The sequence below is a fragment of the Fundulus heteroclitus genome, chromosome 23 (assembly GCF_011125445.2).
Source record: "Fundulus heteroclitus isolate FHET01 chromosome 23, MU-UCD_Fhet_4.1, whole genome shotgun sequence".
NCBI classification, from domain to species: domain Eukaryota; kingdom Metazoa; phylum Chordata; class Actinopteri; order Cyprinodontiformes; family Fundulidae; genus Fundulus; species Fundulus heteroclitus.
Genome location: NC_046383.1, coordinates 7,105,225 through 7,118,464, shown reverse-complemented (window position 1 = coordinate 7,118,464; position 13,240 = coordinate 7,105,225). Strand labels below are relative to the sequence as shown.

The 13,240-nt window shown below is 46.9% G+C and overlaps 1 protein-coding gene across 1 annotated transcript in view; it reads left to right on the top strand.

Moving 5' to 3' along the window:
- Positions 1 to 13,240, top strand: part of tex11 (testis expressed 11) — a 32,259-nt gene that overhangs the window by 17,021 nt on the left and 1,998 nt on the right. Inside the window, exons 19-27 of the mRNA XM_012861876.3 lie at positions 7,838 to 7,891; positions 7,978 to 8,018; positions 10,229 to 10,306; positions 10,407 to 10,477; positions 11,358 to 11,471; positions 12,289 to 12,361; positions 12,443 to 12,592; positions 12,689 to 12,797; positions 12,879 to 12,999. Of these exons, the coding sequence (XP_012717330.3) occupies positions 7,838 to 7,891; positions 7,978 to 8,018; positions 10,229 to 10,306; positions 10,407 to 10,477; positions 11,358 to 11,471; positions 12,289 to 12,361; positions 12,443 to 12,592; positions 12,689 to 12,797; positions 12,879 to 12,999 (811 nt within the window). The remainder of the gene's footprint in view (positions 1 to 7,837; positions 7,892 to 7,977; positions 8,019 to 10,228; positions 10,307 to 10,406; positions 10,478 to 11,357; positions 11,472 to 12,288; positions 12,362 to 12,442; positions 12,593 to 12,688; positions 12,798 to 12,878; positions 13,000 to 13,240) is intronic.

Sequence of the window (13,240 nt, the reverse complement as noted above, 5' to 3'; positions counted from 1 at the left end):
TGACCTACAAACAAATGACACACAAGGGTATATATACACACACTGGCAGATCAGACCAATAACACAATGGGGGTAATTAAAACCAAACAAACACTCACAAATGACAAAACAAAGCAGTACAGTTAAGTTTGGCAATAAACTAATCTAAGAACAATGAAAAACACACCAACCTCTAAATACAAACCCTAAGTGAAATACAAAACAAAGAAAGAAAAATACAAATTCCCCCCTTCCAGCAAAAGCAGGTGGAACAGTCCAATTTCCCCTCCCTGTATTTAATTGATCTGAGCCCTGGCTGCCATATTTTGTCTGGCCAAACTCCCAGGCACCATGGAAGGTAAGAAATAAAGATTAGTAACAAAAACGAAAGTTACGACTGTAACTACGGTTCTATGAATCCCGGATGACCGCCAGAGGCGGTGCTTAAAGCACTGAATGATCACTCTTGCGCATGCACAGGTCGAGAATTTTATACCAACATGGTCACGTGTGACCCCCGGTGACACCGGTAAGCCCATATAATCACGTGACAACGACAGCTCAGTCCCTTAATCTTCTCGCGAACAACACGATGATTCCGAGGGACCGAGCGCTCTGGCGGTCATCCGGGATTCATAGAACCGTAGTTACAGTCGTAACTTTCGTTCTATTTCATCCCTACTGACCGCCAGAGGCGGTGCTTAAAGCACTGGATGACGATTACCAACAGAGTCCTGAGGAATCACACAGAAATAAACAACCCTGAAAGCACGCCCACCACACTGGGATGAAGATGCGTGCTGGGATAGGATCCCCACCAAAGGGTGAAAGTCGGCCAAGTTAACCCTGTAAAACCTTGCAAAGGTATTCGGGGATTACCAAGAGGCTGCTGGACATATAGCCTCCAGAGTGACCCCCGCCATAGTGGCCATGCCACACTAATGCTTCTGGTGGAATGGCACCGTACACCAGCAGGGGGTGGCGAACCTGTAAAACGTACGCTTGTTCCACCACGTCCACAATCCGACGTGCAAGACGATGTTTAGAAGGAGCCTGCCCTTCGCAGGGCCCTGAGTAGCAAACAACAGATTATCAGACTGCCGCAGAGAAGCTGTGAGTCTGACATATGCCTTCAGTGCCCGAACAGGGCAGAAAGGCTAGGCCCATCTGTATAAAGGCAAGCAAGCTGGAGGGGCACAGTGTGGCCCGCCAATGAGGCCACAGTAGGAAGAAACCCAACATCAGGCCAGAGAATAACATCAGCTGGATTCCCATGGCAACAGGGCTTGTGAACAGACAACACATGTAGCTTCCTGACCCGCTTCGCCGAAGCCCAGGCAAGGAGAAAGTCTTTTGACAGACACTCAAGGCTTGCATCTGCCAACTGTTCAAACGGAGGAGATTGCAGGGCAGCGAGGACGAGAGAGAGAGGTCTCACACAGGCACAACAGGGCATGTGGGAGGGTGCAAACATCGGGCACCTCTCAGACACACAAGGCATCCTTGTTACGGCCTATCGTTTCTCCACTCGCCACCGAATGCCAGCAACATAAACTTCCAGAGTGGATGGAGACCAACCTTGAGAAAGCAGCGCTTGAAGGAAGGTTAAAATAAGAGAAACAGGACAGTGTACAGGGTCCTCATGCCTTGCATGACACCAGCTGCTAAACTTTCCACATATGGGTATAAACCAGTCGTGTGGAAGGGGCCCAGGCATTAGTCATCATATGTCCGATGTTTCCGTCATACTCTGAAGGAAACGCCGGCCCGGTAGCGGCCAGGCCCAGAGTTGGAGGCGACTGGGATTGGGATGCAAGATCTGACCCCCCAGCTGTGACAGAAGGTCCGTCCTGTGGGGAAGAGGCATTGGAGAGCTGCAACAGAGCCTCTGCAGCAAAGGAAACCCGATTCTCCCTGGCCACCAGGTGGCCACTAGAAGGACCCAATGCCCCTCCTGAAGGACCCTCGGGGGTGTTGGGCCTATCATGGGAAGCGGCGGAAAAGTGCAGAACAGCACTTTCGGCCAGTCATGTGCCAGTGCGTCTTGACCCAGGGGACTGGCATTGTCTGCCAGGGAGAACTAAAGTGGGCAATGTGTTGTCTCTTCGGACGAAGTAGATCTACAGCTGCTTTTCCGTACTACTCCGAAATGACCCCCACTACCTCCAGGTGGAGTCTCCACTCCCCCGGTGGCGGGCGTCCCAGAGACAGAATATCGTCCGAAACATCTGCACCCCTGGAATGTAGGCAGCTCTCAGGCTGGCGAGAACAGGGGCTGCCCAGGTCAAGAGCCTCTGGGTCAGCCACAGCAATGTTAACAAGCGTGTCCCCAATTGATGGTTGATATGAAAAACCACTTAAGTATTGTCTGACTGCACCAAGACATGCTGTCCGCACAGGTCTGGGAGGAAGTGCTGCAACGCCCGCTGCACAGACTCTGACTCCAAGGCGTGGATGTGCTGCAGTTTTCCTCCACTGAGACCGTGACCCCGGGCGATCTGTCGCTGCCACGCCCCATACCGTGGCGGACTCGCCAGTAGAGACAACCTGTTGTCGAGACGGCAGCGAACCAAGTGGAACCCTTTGTCATTAATACTGCATTTTGCCACTGAGCCAGTGATGCGAGGCAGTGAGAGGACACCCACAGTGTCGTGCGATGGCACTGCGTACGAGAAGGGTCCAGCCTCAGGCTGTGAACCGCATCCGCAGTGGTCGCAGAGACAACCGTCCCAGGGGTATTACTGTAGTGGCAGGAGCCAGCTTGCCCAACAGATGAAGATAAGCAATAAAGGGGGTGCACGGCCGGACAGAAAGTCGGCAGCATATGCAGAATGCCCTCGACACGCTGAGGCGATGGGCGAACGGTCACAGTGAGGGAGTCCATTGTGATTCCAAGAACGTGACATCTTGAGATGGAACTAAGTTACTCTCCTGCCAGATCACACGTAGACCCAATAGGTCTACATGGACGAGTAATGTGCTCGTGTCTGCAGTGGCTTGGGCCTCTGTGGGCGCACAGATGAGCCAATTGTCCAAGTAGGGCAGGATCTTTAACCCCTTGGCCTGCAGAGGACACAGTGTTGCAGCAATGCACCAAGCAACATACGTAGGGACAGAGAGACCGAATGGGAGAACCCTGGACGAAAGGCTTGCCCTGAAATGCAAAGCGGAGAAAACAGCCAATGACATGGTGCGATTGGGACATGAAGTATGCGTGCCTCATGTCAACCAGGGTGAACCAGTTGCCTGGAGAAGATTGTCTGAAGCACATCCCCTCCCAACGTGTGGAAGGGGGTGGTCTCGAAAGAACATCCAGACCTCTCAGGTCCAAATTTGGGTCGAGTCCGCAGCCGTTTTTTGGGACCAATAAAAATACTTAAGTATAAAGCTCCCTGGGTCCCGCAGGGGGTCAACAGGCAATATACCACCCTTGGCCAGCAAGGCATCCATCTCGTGGCTCAGAGTCTGAGCCTTTACCTGGTCGCGAATTCCCGTCATCCTGACTCGACCAGGAAAAGGAGGGCGGTGGCGGAACTGTAGCACGTAACCCTGGGTAAGTGTAGACACCACCCATGGATCAGAAACGAGAGCGGTCCAGCAGCCAAGCTAGTCCTGGGTAAAGTGTCCCACCGCCAGCTTGGTGATGCACTGGCCATAAGCAGGCCGTGGTTGCCCCACAGAAGGTGTAGTTGGGGCGGGAAAGGTGTGTTAAAGTGAACCAGAGGCACTCCCAGCAGGACGCCAATCGCCTACGATGCAGGCCGGCCAGCTGCTGCCTTGTACGCAAAGCCTGGGTTGACCGCTGCAAGCGCAGCAGAGCCAAATAACTCCCCAGAATCACTGGAAGACTCATCAGGGTCTCTCTACAGGCTTCGGTTAGAGGAGACTGAGCCAATCAACTTGGCGGCATGCTACAACAACGGTAGACAGGACACGGCCAACTTACCTTGACAAGAGAGAAAAAGCATGTAAAGGTGTGTCAATCGCGGAGCTTCCAGAGAGGCTGTGAGACCAGTAATAAATGCGACAATGAGTTACCAAGTCGCCCCAAGAGACCCCGAGTCATAGACTCTACAGAGTAGATCGGCAGTCACACGGCACTGAGGACTACAGGCATTAGCTCTCAAAGCCTGCTCCGGCACCACACTGAGGGATGCTCTGGCATGTTCGAAGGAAGGCATATGGCCCAAGCCAAGCTTGAGCACGTCTTGGATGGCCGCCAGGGCCGTGCCATCAGAGGTCAGCAACAAAAAAGGCCTGGGTGTCTGCCCAACAGGCATGAACCACCTACACATATTCAGCAATGGGGAAACAAAGGACGACCTAGTAGTAGGACGTCGAAAGAAGCACCAGAAGCCGCAGATTGGTTCGGTTGAGCATCCAGCTACAACCGGGCAAGAGCAGTTCTCAAAGCGCCCACTATCAAACCGTCCTCTTCCGACAGAGCCGGAAGAGATACGTAAACTGGCTGCAGACAGATGCGAGCCATAGTCAACTGATGTTGAAAAACAGTACCAGATGCCAGGAATATAGCATTGCATCTCCAGTCAAGGCTTCTCTATGGCGATCTGGTCCCAGATAAGAGGGACACAGATCATACCCACCCTTCGACTGGAGAGGGGCCAAACACGCTCTGCAGTAGGGCTCGTCCAGCATCTTATGCTCATAGGACTAGGTCAGGTCGAGCTGAAATCGCCACCCCTGACACTTAAGCCGACGAACGAACAGGCCAGGAAACCCGGTTGAGCAGAAAACGCCACCTTGGGTTCCTCAGCAGCGTAAAAGGCTGCAAGGAGCACTACGATCACCGTAGCTACAGAAGTACCAACCACCAAGGTTGCAACATTTATTGAGGCAAGCCGAACACGCTGCCCAATGAATGATAAAGCAAGCTCGAAAACGGCTGCTGTGTAGTAAAACATAGGCAAGCTGAACACGCTGCCCAGTGAATGATAAAGCAAGCTCGAACACGGCTGCTTAGTAATAAAACATAGGCAAGCCGAACACGCTGCCCAGTGAATGATAAAGCAAGCTCGAACACGGCTGCTTAGTAATAAAACATAGGCAAGCCGAACACGGCTGCACAGTAAATGATAAAGCAAGCTCGAAAACGGCTGCTTAGTAATAAAACATAGGCAAGCCGAACACGCTGCCCAATGAATGATAAAGCAAGCTCGAACACGGCTGCTTTGTAATAAAACATAGGCAAGCCGGACACGGCTGCACAGTAAATGATAAAGCAAGCCCGAACACGGCTGCTTAGTAATAATAATATAGGCAAACCGAACACGGCTGCACCATGAATGATAAAGCAAGCCCGAAAACGGCTGCTTAGTAATAATATAGGCATGCCGAACACGGCTGCACAGTAAATGAAAAGCAAGCCCGAAAACGGCTGCTTAGTAATAATAATATAGGCATGCCGAACATGGCTGCACAGTAAACGATAAAGCAAGCCCGAAAAACGGCTGCTTAGTAATAATAATATCGGTAGCCTAACACGGCTGCACAGTAAATGAAAAGCAAGCCCGAACACGGCTGCTACGTAATAAAATATAGGCTGCAATAATCCAATATAGGCAGCTGATGCGCCGGCAATTAATTATAAGCAGCCGAACGCGGCTGCTATTTAATATTATCGGCAGCGCGGCTGCTATTTAACATTATAAGCAGCCGAACGCGGCTGCTATTTAATATTATCGGCAGCGCGGCTGCTATTTAACATTACAAGCAGCCGAACGCGGCTGCAATTTAACATTACAAGCTGGTCGAAATCGGCTAACGTCTTACCACCTGCAACGGGGAAATCGGCGCGGGGAGCGAACGCGTCCCCGCTCCCGCCGATGAAAGGGAAACAACTTACCAAAGGAACAGCAAAGTTGTAACAAGGGGAGCTTGCGCAGCCTCTGGAGGGCGAGATAATTCTCGCAGCCCCGACCGTAGTCTCGAGGCTACCAGCGACAAGCAATCAGTGACTTACCACCTGTACAACCTGCATGCGAGAAGATGATAAGGGACTGAGCTGTCGTTGTCACGTGATTATATGGGCTTACCGGTGTCACCGGGGGTCACACGTGACCATGTTGGTATAAAATTCTCGACCTGTGCATGCGCAAGAGTGATCATTCAGTGCTTTAAGCACCGCCTCTGGCGGTCAGTAGGGATGAAATAGAACTCATGGACACAGCAAGGCTGCTAAACCAAGAGCTTTGCTTTCTTTACCACGACAAACCGGAGCAGGACCCCATGGTTCCCGCGGATCCTTAAAAAGTCTTAAAAGGCATTGAATTCTATAACTTAAAACTAAGGCCTTCATTGGCATTAAAATGTCTTAAATCAGTCTTTCTTAGGTCTTAAAATTGTTACCAGGTCATAAATAGGATTTTATTTTTGTAATTCTTACCAAACAGTAAAATAATTGACACAATTATATTTTTTTAAATATACTGAACGGCTCAATGGAACCATTATTGGTTCCGTCCCGATAGCGGAACCAATAAAAACTGTTGCGGCCGGACCATAACTGGGTAAAAGAGTTGGCACTGGTTATGTTGTGGTTTTTAAAACTGATTTATAGTTTATTTTAGTAGGGAACAAAACGTTTGTGAATTCAGTTCAGTAGTTGTTAAAAATATATCTGTAATTTGTGTTTTTTAGCTTTCTTCCTATATGAAATGTTTTTCAAAATTTTAATCATGTCTACTGGGCCAGAAAGTAATGGTTTATGTTAAAATAAACATTTGGGTAAAGTTGTCGCAACCAGGTTTTTGTTGTTTATCGTGAATTTGGTCTTAACTTTTTATTTCAAGTGGCATTAAAAAGTCTTAAAAAGTCTTGAATTTAACTTGCCTCAAGCTGTAGGAACCCTGGACCCACATTACGGCTGAAGTGGGCCTCGTTGTTCTTATTGGTCTCCTGCTCTGTCCCAACGTACCCTCCATGCTTAAAGGCTGCTTCACACGGCAGGATTTTTAGCCCCGGCGTGTCTGTTAGGATAATCTTAGGATCTATTCCTGCCTTGTGTGGTGTGTTAGGAGCGATATGGTCAAATCGGGGATATTCAACATGTTGGATTGTCCCAGCATGTGATGTCCCCTAAAGGACAATCGAGGACGCCGCCTGTTGAATGTGACGTGCAGCCAATCAGAAAGCGAGGTGATGGAAACCCAGAGAGAGAAAATAATGCGACCAACTCGTCTCCATATCGTTGTGCAGCAAAGTTACCGCTGTCTTCACTCCTTTGACCATTATTATTCCCATCATTCGTGTTTATTTCCTCTGAACTCACGTTTGATCTTGAGAGGATTGGCGAAGATTTCCCATCTGACCGCTGACTGATGCCAAAGTGGAATCTGCTTGTGTTGAGCTTGTCGTCTGACCAGAAACCACTCACTGTACCTGCGGCGTCTCTCCGGCTTTGAATATTTTTAAATCCGGCCGTTAGGAGGAGACTGATCCACACCGCTAGAAAAGACACTAGAAAACAAAACCATATCAAAACATTTCCCCCTTTTTTTAAAAAAATACAGCATCTGAGATTAGAGGTAAGAGGTATTATAGTTCGCCTAAATGCCTCGGGAGTGAGGGGCATGATGGGTAAACATTTAATAACTTTGATCTTTTCCCTGTTATTTACATATTTTCACGTCTTATTTTCATAAACTTTGACTAAATCATTAAAGCGGTAATTCAACACAAGCTGAAAGTGTAATGAAATGTTGCTAGATCTAAAGTTTCAGAGCTCGGCGGGTCTTCTGCTGCACACTTTGTTGGTAAATCAGCCGATCGTGTTTAATTTAAAGCGTGTTTGTGTATAATAATGTTAGTAGGTGGAAGAAACGAGTTTTTATTCCCACAGGTGTTTGGTCCGACTGGTGTTCTCCACAGCAGAGAAGTCAGCCGCTAAGTTGACGTAAGGCAACGCGTGAAAAACCCATCGATGCGACGTAGTGATCGGTGTTTTAACGCGTGCGCCTCTAAAACTGTGGATCCCTGCAGGGACGTGAATCTGGACGTCCTGCTGCCGTACCTGAGGCTGGGTGAGCAGATTTACAACCACCGGACGGCAGGAACCAGATGTTTTCACGCGCGCTGTAAAAAAAAAAAAACAGTCTGCGGGATTCAAACCAGGGAACTTGCAGGCTTCCTGCTCTAACCACTAGTCCATTACGCCTTTTTCGCACATTTTCTTTATGTTTTGACAGGGTTTCCTTTAAACTGTCTGACATAGATCAGCCATTTTGGGTCTCCCTCCTCCAGTTTCACAGCTAGAATCTTGTCCCGTTCATCCTGGTGCAGCTGGTGTTTTCCATGCCAGCCCGCTGATGGCCACTCTGAAAAGCTGACTTTCTTATGGTGCCACATAGTTGTCGACCGATTTCCCCAAATCTATGAACCATTGTCTATCGTTGGATTTGAAATTAAACTACAGTGTAATTGAAGTGCAAACTTTAAGGTTTAATACAAGGGGATGAGCAAAAATATATGATTAAACATGCAGGAATCCTAGCTAAATATTATATAAACGCTGCTCATTTCAGGGGCAACAAAGTAATTGGACAAATAAACATAACCCCAAGTAAAATGTTTTATTTGTTTAATTCATCTATAACCTGTTTGCTGTGGTAATAGTCGAGGGAGCTTAAAGGAGCTATAAGTAAGATATTTCCTGTAAAGTCAACCTAAATCATTCGCATTTCTCCCCTGGGATGAAAGTAACATTCCATATAAACATTCAGTCCTCTTCATCAACAATGTTTCACATTTTTCTCCTTTCACACCTAGAGGTACGGTCCAGAACTACTCCGGTTCAGATTGTAGTTCGTGTTTACTTCCTGGTTCCTGAGCCAATCACATGAGAGCTCCCAGCACAGAGCACAGCATTTGGTATTTTATTTTGGAAAAAGATCCGCAGACTGCTAACATGGAAGCCAGTAAGAGAAGCGGACCAGAAATAGAGCAGAATACAGCATCATAGACCTGTGTTAGTAAAAATTCAGAAGGTTTCACACCGTTTAAAAACAGATTGATTGTTAAGCTGCTGTACCGATCTGAGCCAGCAGGTGTCAGTGTTACTTACAGCTCCTTTAAACAATGAGGTTCCTCCCTCCTTCCTTACCTGCACACAGTCGCCTTAACAGATGAACTCGGCACCTTCAGGCGTCTGAATAATGGGGGGAGTGGTGGCCTATTGGCTAGAGAGCAGGGGGAAGCGTTCTGGAGAGGCTGCAAGGTTGTGGGTTTGAATCCCACAGACTGCCGCTCCGTCACATGCTAGGCCCCAGAATGCTCCCTGGTGCTGCACAGTGGCTGCTCCCTGAAGGATGGGTTAAAATGCAGGGGACACATTTAGTTGGAATGTATGTTTTAATGAGATATAAAGACATTAATAATGATTATTGTTATTCTTTTCAACGATGTCCCACAGGGAAGCCGCATGTTTGAGGTGTTGTCCCAAAATACATCCAGCAACCATCCATTTAACTCGGATGTTGTGAATTATCTCCTTTAAAAGCCTAAATGTCATTGTAGAAGTTTAAGTTTAAGTTCAAGTTTTTTTTATGGTGATTTAAAAAAAAAGGATTATTCATAAGTTAAAATATGGTGTAAAAGGTGTTTAAAAGGTAAACGATTCTCATTTGTAAGGATATGTGATATTAGCGACTGTACCAAAGCTCTGCATATTTAATTGCTCCTTAGAGAGTTACGGTGTTTTTGGAGTGGCTGTTGCTTCAGTAAAGCAAGGCAAGTTTATTTGTGACGCACTTTTCAGCAACAAGACAATTCAAAGTGCTGTACATGAACAGAAGGAAAGAAAACATCGCAGAGGAAAGTCAGACGAGCAGCTTGAGTCGAGCCATACAGCTTTCTGACCTTGTCCACTTTACTCTTTATTTTATTTCTTTTTAATGAATATTTCATATCTGTATCGCTTTAATTCTTAAATGGTTTAACCTAACAGAGAGGATCCAGTTTGGTTGTTTTTTTGCGGTAAAGTGGATTACAATCTCATGGTTTAGGAAGTGACAGTCATCATTTTTGGACAAATAGTTTAAAAGAACGGTAATCTTAGCAAATTTTATTCTGACATTTAGGTGATCAGAACCGACCTAAAACATAAAAGGTTTATTGGTCTGATTTAATATTAGCTAAATACAGCGTGTATGTGAATATCTGGTTCTAGCCGTGGTTTTACTGCACATTTCCTCCCAAAGTCTTTGCAGCCTTGAAAGTTTTGTCGTCCCCACAGCTCTGCAGAGGATTTCACATCAGACTCGTATGACTGCCGAGCAGCGCGTCGACGACGCTAACTGGTTCAGAAAGATCGGTACCGACTCTCCCTTTTCCTCGCCGCCTTAACGTGACACGCCGCGCCGTCACCCAGACTCCTGCAGCAGCCTCGTTGTGTCTGCGTGTCTTTGTTGCAGCCTGGAACTCGGCTCTGCAGTGCGAGAGCAGCCCTGACAGCATGAGGGACTTCTTTGTGCTGTCCTATCAGGTGAGCGTGCCGGCTGGCTCCATCAAACACTTTTAGGAGGTGAGACGGGTTTTTATCACAAGGTTTACTGCTAACCTCATTAGAACTTTATATAACTGCTTCCTTACTGTGCAGGGCTTAAAAAAAGCTGAAAAATAAATTAAAATGTGTCAAAATACAGGTTTAAAGATGGGAGGGAGGAGTCAGATTTGAATAAATGGATTTCTTACATGTTTAAAATAAATTTCTTTGCATGTTGTCTAAAAACACGCAGAGGATAAAGCTGAAGTTTATTCTCATAACTTCATTTATTGTTTTTACTGTTAGAGTAAAATGTAACTATTGATCCTTTCACTTTATGAATAAAGTGCTGAACAAACTTCAGAAAACAGCTTTTATTACTGAAGCTAAATGTATGCCTAAGTGCCAAAAGTAATTATAGTTAATGTATTCATGCAACCTGAACTTTTAATTTTGCTGTTTTTATTTGTAAGGAAAACACAGCAACTTGTAAACTGCGTCATTTTTCTTCCACTTCCCAATTATATATTACTTAGTGCTGGTCTGGCACATAAAATAAAAAGAAAACATCAAAGTTTGTGGTTGTAAAGTCAGATCTAAAGCACCCTGCACAGTTTAGCCGTGGGATTACTTGGATGGGGACAGTAACTTAGTATTTTCCAGTATTATCTTATTGATTTCCAAATATGTTCAACATGTTAAAAATAAACATAACTGATGAATATTTCCTGTTTTTGTGCGAGTCTTCTGAAATATATTCAGAATAAAACCCTCGCTGGTCCTCCTCCTGTTGAAACCCAGGCCTTTAGATGAAGAAAAAATTTGCCGTTTTGCGTCAGCCGGCAGAACGAAAGCGTTTGTTTTCCTCCTGACCTTCTAGTTCTCCCTGCTGTGCCCTCCTGACCGCACGCTGCTCATGGCCCAGAGGACCTGTCTGCTGATGGCAGCTGCTGCCTCTCTGGAGCTCTGCAGGAAGTCTCCTCACTCCTCCCAGGTGTGCCACCCACTCTCCTCGTCCTCCACGTTTAGCGCGCTCACCGTCACAACGGATGGAAATGTACCCAGACCGGTGGGGGGGGGGGGGGGGGGGGGGGGGGGGGGGTTGAGGCGGACCACGGAGCTATATTATACACTGGAGTGCTAATCACCGTCTGTTAGAACGAGTCGCTTTGAAGCCACCAGCCGCCATATTGGTACTCCCTATTTCCCCCCAGTAACTAGGGAATATGTGAGCTACAGCATCGAATAACGAGGATTTTCTCATGTTCAGGGGGGCCTAAAACTTTTAAAATGTCAAATGCCATATAGTTTTATGTTATGTTCTAAAAATATCAAGTACTGAGAAAGTCAGGTGCTGAAATATTTTGCATTTTATTAATTTAAGTATATATGTTTAACATTTATAAATATATAAATAACAATATACAAAAACATATATTTACATATGTGTATACATATACACATACTTATATATACATATATATATTTAATATGAATAACATGTAAAATATTTCAGCACATAATTTCCTAGTAGTTAATAGTGTTAGTACATCCACTGACTGTAGAATTACCTGTGAAACGTTTTCACACAGCCAGAAAACTGCTTGTTATTGCAAGCAAATCCTATGGGATTCTGTGAGAGTAGGGAGTAGCAAGATGGCGGCCAGTGACTTCAGTTTTTCGGCAAAATCAGCACTCCAGTGTATTATATAGCTCAGTGAGGCGGACTGACCACATTACCGAAGAGGAAACTGAACACTAGGTGGCGTCAGTCAATCCAGAATCCTTGTGGAAGTGTGTTTGGTTGGCAGGTGGAGGAGCTGACGCTGGCGCTGGAGCACATTCAGGCCTGCTGGGAGGTTTGGAAAACCCTGAAGGCGTCAGGTAGGACATCCAGAGAAAAAAAAACAGGAACTTTTTTAAGTTGACTCTCCTAAACGAATATTTCTCTGAACGGACTTGAAGGCAACTTTCCAACGGACCCGACAGACTCCCTGCTGCTGCTGTACGAGTTCGAGGCCCGAGCCAAGCTGAACGACCCGAAGGTGGAGACCATCCTGGAGTCCGTCCTGGAGCTGGAGGACGTCGAGACCAAAGTGTTGGAAACCATCGCAGGTTAAACAAACACAGACACCACCGGCCCTGAGACTCGTTTTAAGCAGCTGAAGCCTTAATTGTGACTTTTTCTCGTTTTTCCCCCCCTAAACGAAGCCTTAGCCATGGAGCCTCCAGCCCACTTCCCCCAGCTGTGTAAGAAGGCCCTGAGAGCCGTGCTGTCGCTGCACAAGAAGCAGCCACAGGCCGACTGGACGCACTGCAGGCATCGCTCCGCTGCACAAACACGCCTTGCTCCCGTCGCCGTCGGAAGCAGGAGCTTTCTAATTCTCTCTCTCCATCCTAGCAAGTGCATTCACAGCCTGATCAAGCTGTCCCTGCCGAGCGGCGTGTCACAAGTGGAGCCCCGCGTGCTGCAGGAGGTGTGGGACTACTTTGAGGAGGCTCTGTCCGTCGTCTCGGCCGCAGTGAGTTAGCGCCAGCCGCACGCCAACATCATTTCCTGGTCCCTCCGCCTGAAGCGCTCCCTAATTAACCCCCTCTCCTCCGTTTCTTAGAAGCCTCTTTTTTTATTTTATTTATTTTTTTTATCAATGGGCTTTCAGCCACACTTCAATTAGCAGATGCTTCCATTCACCACCCCTTCCTGCCAATTTGAATGTTAATGCGCTGCAGAAATCATCTGAAAGAGACGCGGGGGTTATTGAA